The sequence below is a fragment of the Sceloporus occidentalis genome, unplaced genomic scaffold (genome assembly GCF_023333645.1).
Source record: "Sceloporus occidentalis isolate IW3139 unplaced genomic scaffold, rSceOcc1.0.p SCAF_8, whole genome shotgun sequence".
Taxonomy (NCBI): Eukaryota; Metazoa; Chordata; class Lepidosauria; order Squamata; family Phrynosomatidae; genus Sceloporus; species Sceloporus occidentalis.
In genome coordinates, this window is record NW_028316988.1 from 28572418 (window position 1) to 28591346 (window position 18929).

The following is an 18929-nucleotide window of genomic DNA, read 5'->3' on the forward strand; positions in this document are numbered from 1 at the left end:
TGAGGCCTGACCAAAGTGGAACAGAGTGACACTATTCCCTCCATCTAGACACTGTACTTCTATGGATGCATCCTGGAATTGCATTGGCCTTTTTAGCCGCTGCATCATAATGTTCACCTTGTGGCCTTAACTGATAATAATATTCTTGTTGGCCAGAATCCTATGGGGGAACTTCTATCTTCATACATGTAATTTGAAATCTTTGGGAATTAGAATTCAATTCATATCCAGTAAAGCGGCTGCTGTGAATTACTATGTAAGGGAGACAGCAAAGGTTACACATACACTTGGAGATATATGCAAAGGGGATTAGGGGATCAGGACACTTGCTTAGGAGCCCTGGTGGCACAGTGGTTAAATGCCGGCCCTGCAGCCACAAGGTTGTGAGTTCGATCCCAGGGCTCTAAGGTTGACTCAGCCTTCCATCCTTTCGTAGGTCAGTAAAAGGAGTACCCAGCTTGTTAGGGGCAATTGGCTTACAGATCATAAACCTCTTAGAGAGTGCTGAGTTCACTGGTAAGCGGTATAGAAATGTAAATGCTATTGCTGCTGATGCACACCAGTAGAGGCTGAAAGAGCAGATTGCCCAAAAGCGAATCACTGAAAAGTGGGAGAGGGCTGCACTAAAAACATATAGTGGGTGCTTGGTATCCCTGGGATTTGGTTCCAGGATCCCCCAATCCCATTAAATACAATGGCAGAATAAAATGGTGTCTCTTATATAAAATGGCAAATGTCAGGTTTGCTGTTTGAAAGTGTGTGTGTGTGTGTGTGTGTGTTTGTGTGTGTATAGTCAACCCATGAATGGTTGAATCAATGGATAAAGAATCTGTGGAAAGGGAGGGCTAACTATACCCTCTATGTTTTTGAAAAAGTGAAAAATCCAATCTAAATGTGAAACAGTCTCGCAGACAGAAACTCAACCAGCTTTGCTTTCGATCAGGGCAAAGAGGCACACACAGACCTGTGGCGATTGTTGAACTGGAACTCCCATCATCCTTTTAACTCTGGCTAGGACTGATAGGGATTGTAGCCGACCATAACCTCCCGAAGGCCGCATGGTGCCCACCCCTGCCTTCCTAATTGAAAGGTTACGAAGAATGGACCATGGAACAAGCACAGCTTGGGAAGAATGGTGGGTTTGTTTCCAGTGCACTTGGTGCCATTCTTAAAATCAATAAATGTAGAAACCGGGAGGGAAAAATCAGTAACCAAGGTAGCGGCCTTGCTCATTCATTTGCCACCACTTCTCTGCACACAGAGGCGACGCTCGCCAACATTGCAATAGGACAGGTTTGGCGCCAGTGCCAGCCAAATTTATTTTCTCACAGACGGGTGGCTCTCGCTCCTTATCCCATCCCTGCACATGGTGGTCCTGGATTAGTCTCAGCGCCATCTTTTGCTTCCTAATCCCTGGAGGAGAGGCGAGCCAGTGGCTGGGGGAAGAACAGTAGATAGGAAAGGGAGGGGGGCATATTGGCAAGGAACAAATTTCGCTTCTGGATGTTGGCCGGCTTTAGGGAACAGAGAGGTATTGCATCCAGGAGAAGAAAGGAACCAGAATGGAACCAGAAGGAAAACTGGGGGAGGAAACAAAGAATGGAATTCTTGTAGGGTTGCCAGATTTCTAGGCCTGCCTCGAGTCTCCAGTTTTCATCAGGCATCTCCCTTACATAGCAATTTAACAGCAGCCCTTTTACTGGATATGAATTGAGTTTGCCAAGAGATGAGGATGCAGAGTCTACAGTTTGGGGGAGATTTGGGGGAGATCAGCTCCTGAAAAGAGGAAAGGCCTGGATGCGAAACTCCAGGTTTCCAAGTAGACAGCCAGTTTACAAATGACAACCCTGAATTATGACTTGCATGCATATATACTGTATGTGCCTTCAAGGTGCCTGTCGGCTTATGGAGACCTCATGAAATTCACCTCTGTTATTGCTGTTTTCTGCCTTCAATCCATTTCCAACTTATGGTGACCCTAAAGAAAACCTATCTTAGTATTTTTCTTGGTAACATTTGTTCTGAGGAGGTTTGCCATTGCCTTCCCCTGAGGCTGAGAGTGTGTGACTTGCCCAAGGTGGGTTTCCATGGTCGCGCAGGGAATCGAACCCTGGTCTCGAGAGACCTAGTCCAACATTCAAATCATTACATCTATGAAGACCTTTAAATCTCTATGTGGCTTAGATCTAGGCTATGTGGGAGCTAGTGTGGTGTGCAATGACAAACCTCCTCTGAACAATTCTTTCCAAGGAAGCCCCATGATAGTTTTGCCTTAGCGTCGCCATGAGTCAGAAACAACTTGAAGACAAGCAACAACAGCAACAAAGATCAGAAGGACTGTATCTTCCCATATAACCCTGCCTAAGTTCTAAGATTGTGGGGGGAGTCACTTCTCTTGATCCCACCACCCTGAAAGGCTCATTTGCCTTGTCATTGTGTTGTTATGTGCCTTCAGTTTGTTTCTGACCTATGGGGACCCAAATGAAAACCTATCATTGGGTTTTCTCTGGGGCTGAGAGTGTGTGACTCACCCAAGATCACCGAGTGGGTTTCCATGGCTAAGTGATGGATCGGATCCTGATCTCCAGAGCCATTGTCCAATGCTCAAATCATTATGCCGTGTTGTCTGTCTATCATTTCAATTGGACTTAATTAATTGTGGCCCCAGTTCAACTCAGGGTGCATCTACACTGTAGAACGAATGTAGTTTGACACTACTCTAACTGCCGTGGTTTCATCCTACAGAATACAGGGATGTGTAGTTTTGCGAAGCGCCAGCACTCTGTGGCAGGGAAGGTGAAAAATCTTGTAAAACTACAAACCCCAGCATTCCATAGGATGGCGCTACAGCACTTTAAGTGGCACAAAACTGCATTATTTCTACAGTGTAGATACTTCCCACGCCTTTGTGCCTGCCTCCTAGTATCCTCTTTGTGTGTGTGCGCAGTTGCATACATGAAGTTGCTCTGGACATGGAAATGAGCCATCTCATGAAGGTGGCTTCTTTCGTTCTCCAAAAAAGCCAAAAAGGAGCTCCCATGAAATTTAAAATTTGGGAAGCTGCCTGGTAGGAAGTGAAGCCATAAAGGCCATGAAAGAGAGCGTGGTATTTGCCAAGAGTTACTTCAGGCACGGAGAATGGAAGAGATCCTTCTCAGCTGGAGATGAGGTCAGTAGATGTCCTCCAGAAGCTGGCTGGGTTTCAAAGAAGCTCTTGGAAACCCTGCAGCTATGGTACATTTGTAAGCACACATTCTGGAAAGGGATGGCTCAGAAATCAGTCACAGATATCTGCTGGTATTGAATTTTCCATGTTTGGAAGGAACGGAGTCAGTGTGATGCAATGGTTGGAGGACTAAGACTCCAGGAGACCAAGATTTGGATCCCTGCTCAGCCCTAGAAACCCACCAGGCAACCCTGGGCAAGTCACGCTCTCTCAGCCTCTGTGAAAGGCAATGGCAAACCCACTCTGGAGAAATCTTGGCAAGAAAACCCCATGATAGGTTCGCCTTAGGGTTGTTATAGCCTGGAAATGGTTTGAAGGCCCACAACAACAAGAAAACCTCACCGCCACCCACCCACCCACCCATGGAAATGTGATGCACGTTATTGGGGAATATAGCTTGGTCCTGAATTGGGAATGAAGACCCATTCATGTTACAAGATCTAGTGGTTTGAGCATTGGATCGTGACTCTAGGAGACCAGGGTTCAAATCCTGGCTCATACATTAAATTCTTGCCAAGAAAACCCCATGATAGGTTTGCTTTAGGGTCGCCACAAATGCTCTGAAAGCTCACAGCAGCAGCAACAACAACAACATGTTATAAAATACTTGTTTCTAGTGGAGACAGGAGAACCAGCATGATGTACTGGATTGAGAGCTGGAATATGACCCTGGAAATCAGGGTTCAAATCCCATCTCAGTCATGGAAATTCATGGATGACCTCTGGCATATCACACTTTCTCAGCCTCAAAGGACAGTAAAGGCAAGCACCCTTCAATGCTTCAGTTGCATGTTCCTGAAAAGCAGGGGGTCAGACTGGATGGCCTTTGGGATCCCTTCCAACCCAGATTCAATGATTCTTCCTTCCAACTGATATGGAAATTGCCAACTGCAACTGGGTTGTTGGCAGGCTGACTACATGGACATGTCTCCTAGGTGAAAGGGAAGAGCTTGTGAGAGAGGTCATGTGGTCATAAAGGCTTTAGGGTCAATGTCAGTGTATCCTCTGTCTCTCTTTTTTGAGGGATGGCTTGAAGCTCTTAAGGGAGATTAACCACGCCAGTCAAGCTCCAAGTGAAAGATCACCACTATTTCTTAACCCAAGGCCTGCATGTTCTACCTAACCATCTACGATCTGGTTTCATGAATGGTTCAGGTACCACCCAGTGGTTGCTCCTTCTGTCCATAAAGTCCTTCAAAGGTCTCTAGATGGCCTACGCCAGAATGCCGGTTGCCACTCCATCTTCACTCCATGTGGTCCTGGTGATCATCCTCTTCTATATTTCCGCCAATGATGCCTTAATCCGTGCCGTCTACAACCACAATGGCATCAGCCAAGATTTCAAAGCCCAGCCTTCCGATTTCGGACCTCAGCTCTACCGTGAAGTTCTCCTGGGGTACATCGTTGAAGCCAAGCCGGCCAATGCATGCCACCCTATCCTAGCTCCACCACCGTGCAATGGTTCCTCTATTGCCTTTGTTGCTCTCATCCAGAGGTACAATTGCTCCTTCATCACCAAGGTCCTCCATGCCCAGAAGGCCGGGTACCATGCTGCCATCATCCACAATGTCAACTCACAAGCCCTGGTGATCATGCTGAGCGAAAATGAAGATGCCAAGGGGCAGGTGGGCATCCCTTCTGTCTTTATCGGCGAATCGGCTTCCATGCAGCTCAAATGGATCTTCTATTATGATCCGACGGCTTACATCATCCTGATCCCTGACTGCCCTTGGCCTTCTTGCTGGGGCAGCAAACACATCTGCCAGACGTCCCGTCCAAAAACCGGGAAAGTCTGTCCAAAGCAGACCTCTCCTTGCTTACCCAACCAGTGCCACTTCTTCAGCAGCATCTACTTTTACTTCCTCTGCCTCGTGCTCATGGCCTGGACAGTGACCATGTATGTGCTTTGCCATTGTTATCATTGACGTCTCGGGTTCGAGGGCCTACAGTGACTCTTTCCAAGGACTGTTATTCAGCAAAGTAATCAAATTAATACACTGACCCACAAAATGGGTGTTTTGTCCATTTGCTTGCTTGCTTGCTTGTTTCAAAATCTTTCCTTCTGTCTCTTTGAAACCAGGGGTGGGGACATTGTGGGAAGCTGGGCGGGAGGGGGGGGGTCACAAATCCTTCTATATTTACTTTTTAATAAAAACATGAAAGTATTAATTTTTTCACCCCAAAAATGACAAAAGGGAGCTCAAAGGCATGATATTGTTGGCCTTGTAGTATTTTTGCCCCAGGGTGGTGTAGTGATTTGAGTGTTGGACTAGGACTCTAAAGGTCTGGGTTCAAATGCCTCCTCGGCTATGGAAACATACTGGGTGATGTTTGGCAAGTCAGACATTCTGGCCTGAATTCTTTTTTAGTCCTGACTAGAGTAGACCCAAGAGCCAGAGAGTTGCTGTGGTTTGAGTATTGGACTATTCCCCGGTCAGCCATGGAAATATACTGGCTGACCTTAGGTGAGTCACACACTCTCAGCCTCCAAAACCCCCATGATAGGGTCAACGTAAGTTAGAAATGACTCGAAGTCTCACAACAACAAAGAGTAGATCCATTGAATGATTAGATATATTGATATGTTAACTCATCATTCAACTGTTGACTGAATGCCCAGAATTGAACACAATATTCCAGGTGAGGTCTGACCAAAGCAGAATAGAGTGGCTCTATGACTTCCCTTGATCTAGACATTACACTCCTGTTGATGCAGGCTAGGATCATTTTGGCTTTTTTAGCTGCCGCATCACACTGTTGGCTCAGGTTCAGCTTGTGGTCTACCAAGACTCCCAGATCCCTTTCACACGTTGTCTTGTTAACCCAGGTGTCCCCTATGCTATATCTGTGCCTTTCATAGGTAGACAGGATGCTGTCCTCTCCTATATTGAGCTAGCTCAAAATTGTCAATGCCAGGGATTCCCAAACTGCTGTCCTCCAAGAGGTTTGAACTCCAGCTCCCAGAAGTCCCAGCCAGCTTGGCGGATAGTCTGGAATTCTGGAAGCTGAAGTCCAAAACATCTGGAGGATTACTGGTCTATGCAATTGCAGAAATACCAGAGTAACTCTTACACAGGGAAAGCTTGCAAACATGTGTAACGTGCACTTTGGTCGGCCCAATAAAGTGATCACTGTCTTGTGAATTTTGGATGATACTCTACTTAAGTATCCTAGAGAGGGGGTCTTTCCTACCTTACCTGGAGATGGTTGGACCCGGGACCACCTGTGCGCAAAGTGCATGCTCTCCCCCGAAGCTAGGGCCTTTCCCCAGCTATAATCCAGACCACCAACAGGGTCTAATCTCCCTGATCTCCTGCCAACAAGATGTCAGGGTGGGCGGGTTGGCTTTCCCGCAGCTGTCTGCTTCGGTGGTTCTTCCTTCGCCCCCTTTTGTTGCACGGGACTTAATTGGCCATCCCCATTCAAGCACCGCTTGAGCACAAGTTGCAAGCTTAACCCTCGGGGTTGAGGCGACCCACCCCGAAGACCTCCAAAGCCACCCACGGACTGGGTCCCGTCCACCTTGGTCACGGCTGCATACCTTCCAGCCCACCATGGCTAAGCCTTGTCAGCTGACCCTTCAGATCTGGGGTGGCAGCTGACCTTGCAAACCCTCCTCTAGTCAGGCAAGGAAAAAGCCGGAGCAAAATTGACCTGCACATCACCTTCTTGCCGGAGTTTTGTTGACTCGCTAGCTATGCTCTTACTGGCTTTTCTTATTATTATTATTTTGCTTTGGGGTTAGTTTTGTGGTCGTTGTTGTTGCTCTCAACCTGCTGCTGTTGATTAAAATGTCTCTCCATTGTTCCTTGCTCCCACCCGCCAAAAGCCACAGGCCTCTTGTTTCCCAGATAGTCTTTCCAAACGGCTAACCTGGCGCATATGTTCCCCCTGTCTCTTGGAAGCATGCAATCCTAGGCCCCAGTAAATTGCCCTTGGGTGGGTGACGGCTGGGGGATTCATTTGAAAAAGCACAAAATGCCCATCAAAGCGGTTCTGATGCTGCGCCAGAACCAATCAGGGGCTCCGACTCTCACGAAATGGGCTCCCTGATCGTTTGGCTTTGGCTAAGAGCAGAGGAGGCAGAGAGAAATCTCTCTCTTTCGTATTTGCCATAGTCTGAAGTCAGATTTTAAAGCAGCGGGGGGGGGGGGATTGCACAAAGAGGAAGGGGTTTCGATCCTGTTCAGCATTACACTTGATGAAACGCACTCATAAATCCCACCAGGATGGAATAGATTTTGGGAAGCCTCCCAGCGGCGAAATCAAAAGAGGGATTTGACTGGTGCTGTGCCAGTGTCCTTGCCGTTCAGAAGCTGATCCTCAGCCTGGATGTTGATAGGCACACCATGCTCTTTCGTCCCCTGTGTCCAATCCGAAGGAGTGGTGGCTGTCACACAATTTGCTCTCAGTGACTGAGCCAAGGTTTCCAGAATTCCCTGCCTGGATCTGCTCCCATTCAAACGGTGTTGTGTTATGGTGACGCATATACTATCAGGCCTCCACATTTAGGGCTTTGACTTTTGGCCGTTCTCTGGAGCAGCAGAAACAAGCTTGCTCCAGCCTCAAGATGTTGTGTTGTTGTGCGCCTTTAACCACAACAGCTCCATCCTATGGGATTTGTAGTTTGGCGAGGCCCTTGGGCTTCTTCGCTGGAGAGCTCTGCATGTGTGTGTGCTGTGTGATCTTCAAGACTTATGGCAGCCCTATCATGGTGGTTTCATGACAAGATTTGGTCAGAGGAGGTTTGCCATTGCCTTCCCCTGAGGCTGAGAGTGTGTGACTTGCCCAAAGTCAGTGGGTTTCATGGCCAAGAAGGGCATCAATCCAATCCCTTCACATATTTAAAAACATCTCTTCTATAGGCTAAACCAGTGATGGTGAACCTTTTCGAGGCCGAGTGCCCAAACTGCAACCCAAAACCCACTTATTTATTGCAAAGTGCCATGTCCCTCTGGCTTTCTAGTAACAAACTCTGGCAAACTCTGTGCTGGGGCAACGGCACATGTGCCCACAGAGAGGGCTCTGAGTGCCACCTCTGGCACGCATGCCATAGGTTCGCCATCACTGGGCTAAACATACCCAGCTCCCTAATCCGCTCCTCAGAGGGCTTGGTGGTTCCAGACCTTCTCCCATCTCCTCTGGCTATGATCCAGGTTGTCCAAATCCTTCTTGAACGGAATTGTCTTGAATTGTCCATGTCCATCAAGAACTGCATTCTTGAAGAGTAGTTTTATGATGTCTATATCCACCTCGGAACTGCCGTGACATTGCAACCTATCAGTTCTAGTGGAGCTTCAAAAGCTCGCATCGTGCGCTTTGTGCATTTTTTGGCTGGCCCAAGAAAGGTCTCACTGCTTAGTGGATTTTGGATGTTATTGCACCTCTTCCCGATTGTTTATGGTTTTGGTTGTGAATTAGATTTCTTATTTTTTACTTAATAAATGTATAAAGGAGGAGGAGAAGTGCTCAGCATTCCCAGAAAGTGGCCCATGGGCATCAAAAAATGCCCTATGAACCTCTGAAGTGCCCAGTGGCATCAGAAGTGCCTGGTGGGCATGAGAACATTTTTCCAGATGCACATCTTCACAATTCGCTAACAACTCTGCCACATATCTCTGGACTCATCAAATTACAAAATGTAAACTGCGATGTGGGATCTTGGACAATATTTTTTTTATCCTTGTCAACTTGTTGAAGAATCGGTTTCTTCTTTCATTCTTATTTTGTTGCCCTCCCCGCACCACCCTGCCCTCCGGCGCTTTCCTTTCCCTTCTAAATGATTTTGTTTTAACCCAGGCTGGCGCAAAAGTCAGATAACTTCTCCAGACAGGTTTCGATCGCTCTCCGAACTGATAGAAAATTAAGCAGGTTTAATAAACTTCATGCATGGCTTCCTATCGTCGCCGTAGATCAACCAGGAAAACAAATATATCGACCCCCGTATCCCTTAGAATAGCACTTATAAGTCACACCAGAGCAATATCCCTATCATTAAAAGGGGTGATGAGAAACCAGAGAAGGCCTCGGCGCTTAAGGGATGGCTGTGTTTTTTACAGCCGAGACATAACCTTGAGGAAGAAAATTCATGCAGTTTGCAATTTGCAAAACAAACAGGTTCATTCCTTCTTCATCCATAACTCTGTAGGTTTCTTTGGCTTTTGAGATGCAAAGAATTCTGATCAAAGGGAAACATTTGTTCTTGCAATCCATCCATCCATCCATCCATCCATCCATCCATCCATCCATCCATCTCTTTATTTATATGCCGCCTTTCTTCCAGACTCAAGATGACCGAGGAAAAAGGCAGAAAATTACAGCCAAAGCCCATATAGTTATAAACAGACAACAATTGTGATCAATACAAAATGGCTAAATCAAGGTTTCCTTTTGGGAATATCTGTCTGTCTGTCTATCTATCTATCTATCTATCTATCTATCTATCTATCTAGCCAAGGATGATTGTATCTGTGGATAAAGAATCCGTGGATACGAAGGACCGACCGTAATTAGCTTTCTCTGTCAGAGAGCTCTGGGGCCACAACAAACTACAAATCCCAGGACTGCATAGGATACAAACATGACAGTTAAAGTGGTGTCAGACTGCATTATTCCTGCAATGTGGCAGCAGCCCAGGTTACCAACTTTCTGGTGATGCTTCAATGCTCACATGGGAGGTTCCTTGGCTGGCACACAGTCTATTCTTGTGACCCTATGCAACACTTTATCAGCTTGGTAGGGCATGGCAGAGCATGTTCTCCCTGGCACAACCTTTGAAAGCCCAGGGCTACTTCTTAACCAAAATGAGGTAGCAAGATAGGACTTTGTGAAGGCAGGATGATGATGATGATGATGATGATGATGATGATGATGATGATGATGATGATGATGATGATTTGTATTCCACTTTCCCCCCAAAATGGGGACTCTGAGCGGCTTACAATTTGAAAGAACAGTACATTTAAAAACATACAAAAGCGATGCACTGAAATAGAATTAAATTAAAAGCGGTTGGTGGCGCCCATCTCAAGGAGAATTTGCTGAGAGTTATCCAAGGGGCTGAAACCAGAATAGGCCGAGAACCTTGGACAACTCCTTTAAAGTTTGGACTAAAATTTGGAACGGATACCTTTGAGAGCTTCCAGGCACCACTTTGTAAAATGCAGCAGTAGCCTCTGTTGTTATAGATCTCCCAAATACAAACACAACAACCCTAGATCCCTAACCACCAGTGGAGTGTGAGAGAGGGCAGGAGATGAAATAAATGTTGTCCAAATAATGAAGCGACCTTCTCTTCCCCCATCGATTGCAGGGCTGGCAGCTGTAGCCAAACGGACCCAGACCCTGATGGTTGGCAAACCCTTGCTGAGTCTTTTAACTGGAGCAAAACAAGACAAAAACACAGAGAGAGAGAGACAGAAAAAGGAGGTATGGAGAGAGCCAACAAATAGAAACAGCTGCGTTATTCGGGCAGCTGGGCTCAGCTTGCTCCAAACCGGAGCCAAAATCCAATTTGGAGTCTCCCACGACTGGGGTTTTCGTTGGAGCCAGACTATAACCCTGAGCACTTTCTGTGATTCTCAGTGTGTGGAAAAAATAGTTTCTTTAGGAGGAGAAAAGAAAGTTGTTGTTGGAACAGCCTTACCGTCTCCTACAGAAGTGCTGCAGCTGTTCTGCCTGCCTCTGGGTTGCTTAACATTTCCCCCCCTCCTTGTGCCATTTATTTGATCTCAGTGGTGAGGACCGTAAAGGAGTAATCTGTCTTTGATTTCTCTCCGCTCCGTTGCATGACAAGGTTTGGGCAAGGAATCACACACCTTTCAATGCTCATGTGCTCTGAGCGATACTACTCTGGCAGAGAGGCATCACAAAATCATGGAATCCTAAGGCGGCTTGAATCTATTGCTCTGGGTCCTAGTCTCTGGAGCAGCAGAAAACAAGCTTGCTCCATCCTCAACAGGGCATCCCTTCCAATATTTAAACAGGGCTATTGTATCACCTCTTAACCTTCTCTTTCCCAGCTAAACAAATCCAGTTTCTTCAGTCATTCCTCAGAAGGCTTGATGGTTTCCAGACCATTTTGATCTCCCTCCTCTGGACATGCTCCAGCTTGTCCACATCCTTCTTGAATTGTGGTGCCCAGAACTGGACACATTATTCCAGGCGAGGCCTGACCAAAGCAGAATAGAGTGGTACTGTTATTTCCCTTAATGCCCTAACTGTACCCTTTAAGAGATTTTGGACTCCAATTCCCAGAATGCCAGACTATTGGCCAACTTGGCTGAGGCATCTGGGAGCTGAAATCCAAAATCTCTTCAAGGGCACAGTTTGGGAACCACTGATCTAGACACTACACTCCTATTGAGACACCATAGGCTTGAAATTAAAGTACAGTCATCCCTCCATATTTGTGGCTTTGATATTTGTGGATATGATTATTCATGGATTTGATTAATATGTTCTCTCTAGGAATAGCTAAGTCCTCCAGTGCAACTCTGTGGTGAACTGTAACTAAAAGTCACACTGAAAGACCTAGAGATTCCTAGAGAGAATACTCTACAAGGCTTTTGTAGTTCCTCCAATGCAGTTCTATGGTCAGTGTCTGTTGGACGTTGACCACAGAGTTGCACTGGAGGACCTAGAGATTCCTAGAGAGGTGTCCTCTCAGGTAAAAACAAGGTGTTTTTGTTATTTGTGGTCTTGTGCTCCTAACCCTAGCGAATATGGAGGGACAAGTGAACTTAGATTATTTTATCACTTTATGGTCTTCTCCATGCTAAACAAACCCAACTCCCTAAGACGTCCCTCATTGTTCTCAGTTCCCAGGCCATATACCAACCTAGCTGCCCTCTGATGGACATGCCCCAGTGTGCCAATCTCCATATAAAACTCTGGTGCCCAGAACTTAACTCAGGAATCCAGATGCAGTGTGACCAGAGTAGAAAAGAATGGCCCTACTTTGAGAACAGCTGGAAACAAGTGGCTCCATTTTCTACATGACATCCTTTCAGACATTTAAAGATGGATCTCATATCGCCTCTTTATTTATTGTATATGCTGCCCTTTCTCCTAAATCGGATGCAAGGCCTTAATTTGATCTTCTTGGCTTCCAGGAAGAGTTCAGTTCTCTGATGTTCAAGGACCCATTTGGTTGTATTTTTGGTTGTCCATGGTATCCTCAGCTCTCTTCTTCAGTGCCACCTCTCCAATGATTTTCTTGGTTTTCTTCTTACCTGTTTTCTTCACTGTCCAACTCTTGCATCCGTATACAGCGAATACAGTGGACTGGACGATTCTAACTTTAGCGCTCCATTGTATATCTTTACACTTTAGGATCAGGTCCAGGGTATTTGGAGGTGTCTCATCCACAGAGTCGCCTGGAGTCGAAATCGACTCGAAGGCAGATAACAACAACAACTAGTTCTTTCAAAGCTGCCCTCCCTATTCCTAGTCTTCATCTGACTTCTTGACTGCAGTCTCCTTCCGGATCAATATTTGATCTGATGTACGGCAACTCCTCACTGTCCAGCTCTTGCATCCCTACATGGTGATGGCGAATGTGTGGACTGGATGATTTTAATGTGGTCAAATGCTTTCATGGCCAGCATCCATAATTTTTTGTGGGTGGCCACATAGCCTGAAAACCCCATGAAAAAAATCTATGGACAATTCTAACTTTAGTGCTCAGTTGTATATCTTTACTCTTTAGGATCTTTTCTGGTTCTTTCAAGGCTGCTGTTCCCATTCCTAGTCTTCTCCCGATTTCTTGATCACAGTCTCCATTCTGATCAATGTTTGATCTAAGGAATGGGAACTCTTTAACTATTCCAATTTCTGACCCAAACAGAACAGAGTGTTCCTGATCAGTGCATGCAACCTAGCACTGCATTAGCCTTTTCATTTGGAAAGCAACGTCCCTCTCAGAAGTGCTATTCTCCACCCCACAAAAAGCCACCAGCAGCTCTCACCCACCTTGCAGTGATTTGCATTAGACCCACACACCCCCAACGCAGGCCCGCAAATTACATTGCCAGCCTCTACAAATGAGTCGCGCGGCTAAGCCGTGGCGCGCGGTTTCCCTGGGGTAATCTACCAAAGTACACAATTGTTATTCCGCAGGACGGGGGAACAATCAGCGTGGGTTTTGGTAATGCGGGAAGATGGATGGAAGCTCCTGTAAAAGTGAATGGCTGCTTTGAGAACATTGCTTCTAGTTTGGAAATAAGGAGCAGAGCGGGGAAGGGGGGTGCGAGGTGCGCAAGGTAGGCACCTCATCGGATCAATCCAGATACACAGCCGCAGCTGGGTAGGAACATACGCCTAGTATCCTAGAATCACTGTCTTTTTGACAGAGAGGCAGGGTAAAAATAAAGATGATGATGATGATGATGATGATGATGATGATGATGATGATGATGATGATGATGATGATGGAAGAGGCCTCCTGGGCCATGGAGTCCAACCAACTGCTCAATGCAGGACTTCCAGCTAAAGTAGTGATTCCCAGACTTTTGTTCTGCAGATGTTTTTAAATTTTTTAATTAACATTACATTAAAATAACATATACCATAACACCATAAATGATCACTTCGCATCACATTATCACCCCGGCGAAGGAACCCCACCACTCAGACAATAACAAATTGGAGCAGATAGTCCGATCTCTTCGTAAGAGATTTCTGGTTACGCGAAGACACCTGGTTTTGCTGTGTTGTCCCTCTTCCGAAAGTCCTGTATAATCAAGGAAAGAGATTAAGGAAGGACCAACGGAAACAAATGAGAAAGGGGTGGATAATCGAGCTCTTGTGGCTCCTCCGGTCGGAGGTGATTTGGGTATGTTTAGAAGTTATTACTAAATCATGTAAGCTGCTGTGTGCTTTAGGAGGAACAAGATTATTGTGCATGTATTTTTTAATAACAGGGCACGGGAGGGGAAGACGGACGGGATCCCAAGGGGGAACGGACCAAACCGAAGGCCGCAAGAAAGGGTTGCAATATGGGAGTTTTACCAAAATGCTCCAACTTGGTCAGGCCTACTCTCATGATGATGGATGGCCAGGTGTGTGGACTGAAATTCTCCCCATAACACTTGGAAACCCCTATATCCGTGAAGGGGAAGAGGGGACCTACTGTGGATTCAGTCTGAACTTTACAGGAGCTATCCAGAATATCTCCTCCTTTAAAGGCCAAACAGACAACACCTAACCCTCTGTAGCGGTCCAAAGTGGGTGAATGAAGGATCGTTTTATTTTAGGGTGTGCAGAATTCTTATTTGGGGAGCAATCCCTTCCATTTGTACCCCATCTACACCTTGGCTAAGGGTCAGTGAATAGCTCCTTGCACTCTGTCCAAAACAAGGAATATTGGATGCCTCAGATGAAGGCAGCCTCATCTTCATACAGAGGTGGGATGGGCACTTTCCAAGACTGTTGCAGTTATGTATTTCTACATCGACAGGGGGTTGAATTAGATGGCACTTGGGGTCTTTTCCAACTCTGTGATTCTGTGTATACCTCTGAATACAAAGACTCATAGAATTGGAAGGAACCACAAGGGCAGTCTAGTCCAATCAATGTAGAAATGCAGAACTACTTTGTTGTACATTGTGCAATGTTGTACAATGTTATACGTTGTTCTACAAGATGACCATCTAACCTCTGCCCCGAAAGGAGAAGAAATCACCTTCCTCTGAAGCAATCCATTCCATTGATGAACAGTTCATACAGTGAACAAATCCTTCCAGATGGTGGAATCTCTTTCTTTATCATTGGTTCATGTTCTAGTCTCTGGAGCAGCTGAGGAGAAGTTCAGTCCATCTTCTACAGGACATCCTTCCAGATATTTAGGATCATAGAATCACAGAGTTGGACGAGACCCCAAGGGTCATCCAGTCCAACCCTCTGACATTTAGGAAGACACAATCAAAGCATCCCCAATAGATGGCTATCCAGCCTCTGTTTAAAAACCTCCAAGGAAGGAGACTCCATCACCCTCTGAGGCACCATCTTCCACTGTTGAACAGCCCTTACGATCAGGGAGTTCTTCCTAAGGTTAGGTGGAAATATTTCCTTTAGTTTGAATCTATTCAAAGATGGCTTCTCAGTCTTCTCTTCTCCAAGTTAAACATATCCAACTCCCTTAGTTGTTCCTCAAAAGGCTTGGTCTCCAAACATTCGATCATCTTGGTCATCCTTCTCTGATTCCATTCCACTTTATTGATACCTGTGCATAAGCCACCAATAAGAAGATACCTTCTCTGGTCCCATTCCACCTTATTGAAACTTGTGCATAAATCACCCAAAAGAAGACATATTCTCTGGTCCCATTCCACCTTATCACTACCTGTGCATAAGTCACCAACAAGAAGATGCCTTTTCGGGTCCCATTCCAGCCTGTGGATACCTATGCATAAGTCACCAACATCATTGCAGCTGCTGTGTTGTCATTCAGTGGGGCAAATGCTTTAGGAATGGTCCTCTTTGGCCCATGAGGATGCAAAACATGAAGATGTACATCCCTCTCTGTGAGAGAAGCCATTGTATCAAGATTTCTGCATTGCACGGCCTTTGAACAGCAAAGGAGGGGTTGGACCCAAGGAAAAAGGAGAAAAACAGCTGCAGTGACAACAATAACAAGATAAGGACAACTTTATCAAGTGATCGGTTAAATGACAAGTCAGGCCACTTTCCCCTGCTACCAAGTTTGGCTCAAGTGCCAAAGCGGGACCTTTTCTCCTTAATTGCTCTTCTCTTACGCAGACGGGGCTGCATCTCCTCGGTGGCTTGTTGACATTTAAATAAATCAGGATCCTAATGAGCAAGGAGACGGTGGCAAATGCAAGGGGAGGAAGGCGGGAGGCACGGGAGAAAACAAGGGAGACATCCCACTGCAAAGGAAAGCGGCCGCCAAACGTCACAGGCCAGACACGCAATGCAACATGCACGCAGCCAACTGCTTGCTTGCAAACAGAGCCATGCCAAAGGAGGATTCTGTCTTCAATTCATGGTATGAATGAGGAATGTGGGTTCTATGGTGATGTGAGACCCAAACTCAGGCCCTATTTGGTGATCACCCTGTTAGTGGACTTAAGATCTGGCCTCTTAACATCAGACCTTAAGTAATCACTCAGCGAAACCAGGAGACAAGTTCCTAGGCTGTGGCCACACTGCAGAATTTTGACACCACTTTGACACCACTTTAACTGTCATGGTTTCATCCTATAGAATCCTGGGATTAGCTAAAAATACAGGATAAGAATACAAAATGAATTTAACAGATTAGAGAGCCGGGCCTAAACTAACAAAATGAATTTCATCAGCGAGAAATGTAAGGTATTATACTTGGAATGCACAGATATAGAATGGGGGACACCTGGCTTGACAGCAGGACATGTGAAAGGGATCTAGGCGTCTTAGTAGACAACAGATTGAACATGAGTCAACAGTGTAATGCGGCAACTTAAAAAGCCAATGTGATTCTGGGCTGCATCAATAGAAGTATAGTGTCTAGATTGAGGGAAGTAATACTACTACTTTATTTCACTTTGGTCAGGCCTCACCTGGAATACTGTGTCCAGTTCTGGGCACCACAATTCAGAAAGGATATGGAAAATCTGGAGCGTGTCCAGAGGGGGGCGACCAAAATGGTGAAAGGTCTAGATATCATGCCTTATGAGGGATGGCTTAGGGAGCTGGGTATATGTATCCTGGGGAAGGTTCCCATATTTAAATATTTAAAGATGGAGCAAGCATGTTTTCTGCTGCTCCAGAGCCTAAGACCTGGAGCAATGGACTGAAGCTACAGGAGAAGAGCCTAAACACTAGGAAGAACTTCTTGACAGTAAGAGCTGTTTGACAGTGGAAGGCACTGCCTCAGATTGTGGTGGACCTCTTTCTTTGGAGGTTTTTAAGCAGAGGCCAGATGGGCATCGGCCAGGACTCAGGAGTGCTTTGGTTTTGCATTCCTGCATGGCAGAATGGGGTTGGGCTGGATGGGCCTTCTAGTTACTTCCAAATCTATGAGTCTATGGATCCAGCAGCCTACCCCTCTGGTACAGATAGACCCAGATCCAGTTCAGAAGTACAGCTGCTCCTGACAACTTCATCCCATCATGCAAAAGTTGTGTGAGGGATGAGTGGTTCTGCCTTAAGTTCCAAAGGAATTGACAAGTGGATGGAGGTGAGGAGAAATCCCATGAAACTGCAGATGAAAGACCTCTAGCTTGCAAGGTTCCCTTAACATCTTTGACTACCCCAGCCTCCTACTCCTCCACTCCTTTGTCCATCAGCTAAGGATGTGGTCCAAGCACTGAGGAAGTGATGTCACAAGGGCTTGGTCAGTTTTAAACTAATAATGGTGAGCAGGTTGAAAAGACCTCAAGTGAGGTGGATTTTGGCTGTGTGGGAGTGACCGCGGTGAACTGCTGTGATTCAAGGCTCTCCCATTACCTTGTTTGGGGACATCTCTTGGCTGTTCATGTTGCCTCAAAGATCCCCCAACCATCTCCTCAAGATGCCCAGGTGAGACCCAGACATCCCACCCAAGGGTCCATACCATTTCATCTCCAGAAGACCAGGGCCACCATGTGGTTCTCACTCATTTCTCTTCCCTCCTTGGTGACCTTCTCCTTGATCCTGGAAGCCATCTTGGCCAAACCTTTTGTCCACCTGGTCTACACCCAGAATGACACCTGCCTTGACTTCAAAGCTGTCCCTGCCTGTTTCGGCCCTGCCCGCCCCTTCACGGGTTTAACAGGCTACCTGGTCGAGGCAGTGCCCACAAACGCCTGCCACCCCATCAAAGCCCCTCCAGACTCCAACGGGACTGAGCTGGGTTTTATTGTCCTCATCCGTCGGTATGACTGCCTCTTTGGCATCAAGGTCCTCCACGCCCAACAGGCTGGTTACCAGGGTGCCATCATCCACAACCTCTACTCTGATCTGTTGGTAAGCATGGCCATTGAAGTGCAAGAGATCCGAGACCAGATCTCCATTCCTTCTCTCTTCATTGGAGGCTCAGCTGCCATGTTTCTGAGAAAGCAAATCCATGCAGAGAAGTTCACCAAAGTCACCACGGTGGTTCCTCGAGGCTACTACAATCCCTGTGGGACCAAAGTTGAATTCTCGCTTTGGGATCCATCTCGGTATTATGTGCAGTTCTGGCCAGGTTACTGTACCCAACAGATGATCATCATGTTCCTCCAAGAGTTTGGGTTTGTAATCCTTCTCAGCCTTGGCTTAAGCATCTTGACCTTCATCGGTTGGGTGAAATGGAGGCAACGGAACTGCGGCATCCGGGTGAAGACCTTCCAAAGCGGAGAGCGCTACGACTCGTGTGTGATCTGCATGGCCGAATACGAAGCAGGTGACCAACTGAAGATCCTTCCTTGTGGCCATGCTTATCACAACACCTGTATCAACACCTGGCTCCTGGTCCAACCCAGAACTGGGAAGACCTGCCCGATTTGCAAACAGAAGATCAACGTTGCCAATTGAGAACGTGGTCAAAGAGTCGCTCAGACTGAGGACAAGAAAGACGAAGAGGAGGAGAAGGTTAGGAGGAACAAATAGCCGGGGAAAAATCAGAAACAACAAAATGCTCCCACATGTCAACGGTTGTGGTCTTCACCTTATTTGGGTTCAATATTTAGTTGCCAAGATAGGTACAGCTACAATTCATTTTTGTTTTCTGGTGTCCCTCTGT

At 46.4% G+C, this 18929-nt stretch overlaps 2 protein-coding genes across 2 annotated transcripts; both read left to right on the forward strand.

The window, feature by feature from the left end:
- Positions 1 to 4449: 4449 nt before the first annotated feature.
- LOC149308447 (E3 ubiquitin-protein ligase RNF167-like) lies at positions 4450 to 5151 on the forward strand. Its single transcript, XM_089536875.1, has one exon. The coding sequence runs from the start codon at positions 4450 to 4452 to the stop codon at positions 5149 to 5151; it is 702 nt and encodes a 233-aa protein (XP_089393001.1).
- A 12658-nt stretch (positions 5152 to 17809) lies between these two features.
- On the forward strand, positions 17810 to 18721 carry LOC149308448 (E3 ubiquitin-protein ligase RNF167-like). The gene has a single exon (XM_089536876.1). It carries the CDS (start codon positions 17810 to 17812, stop codon positions 18719 to 18721), a length of 912 nt encoding a protein of 303 aa, XP_089393002.1.
- The last annotated feature ends 208 nt before the right edge of the window (positions 18722 to 18929 follow it).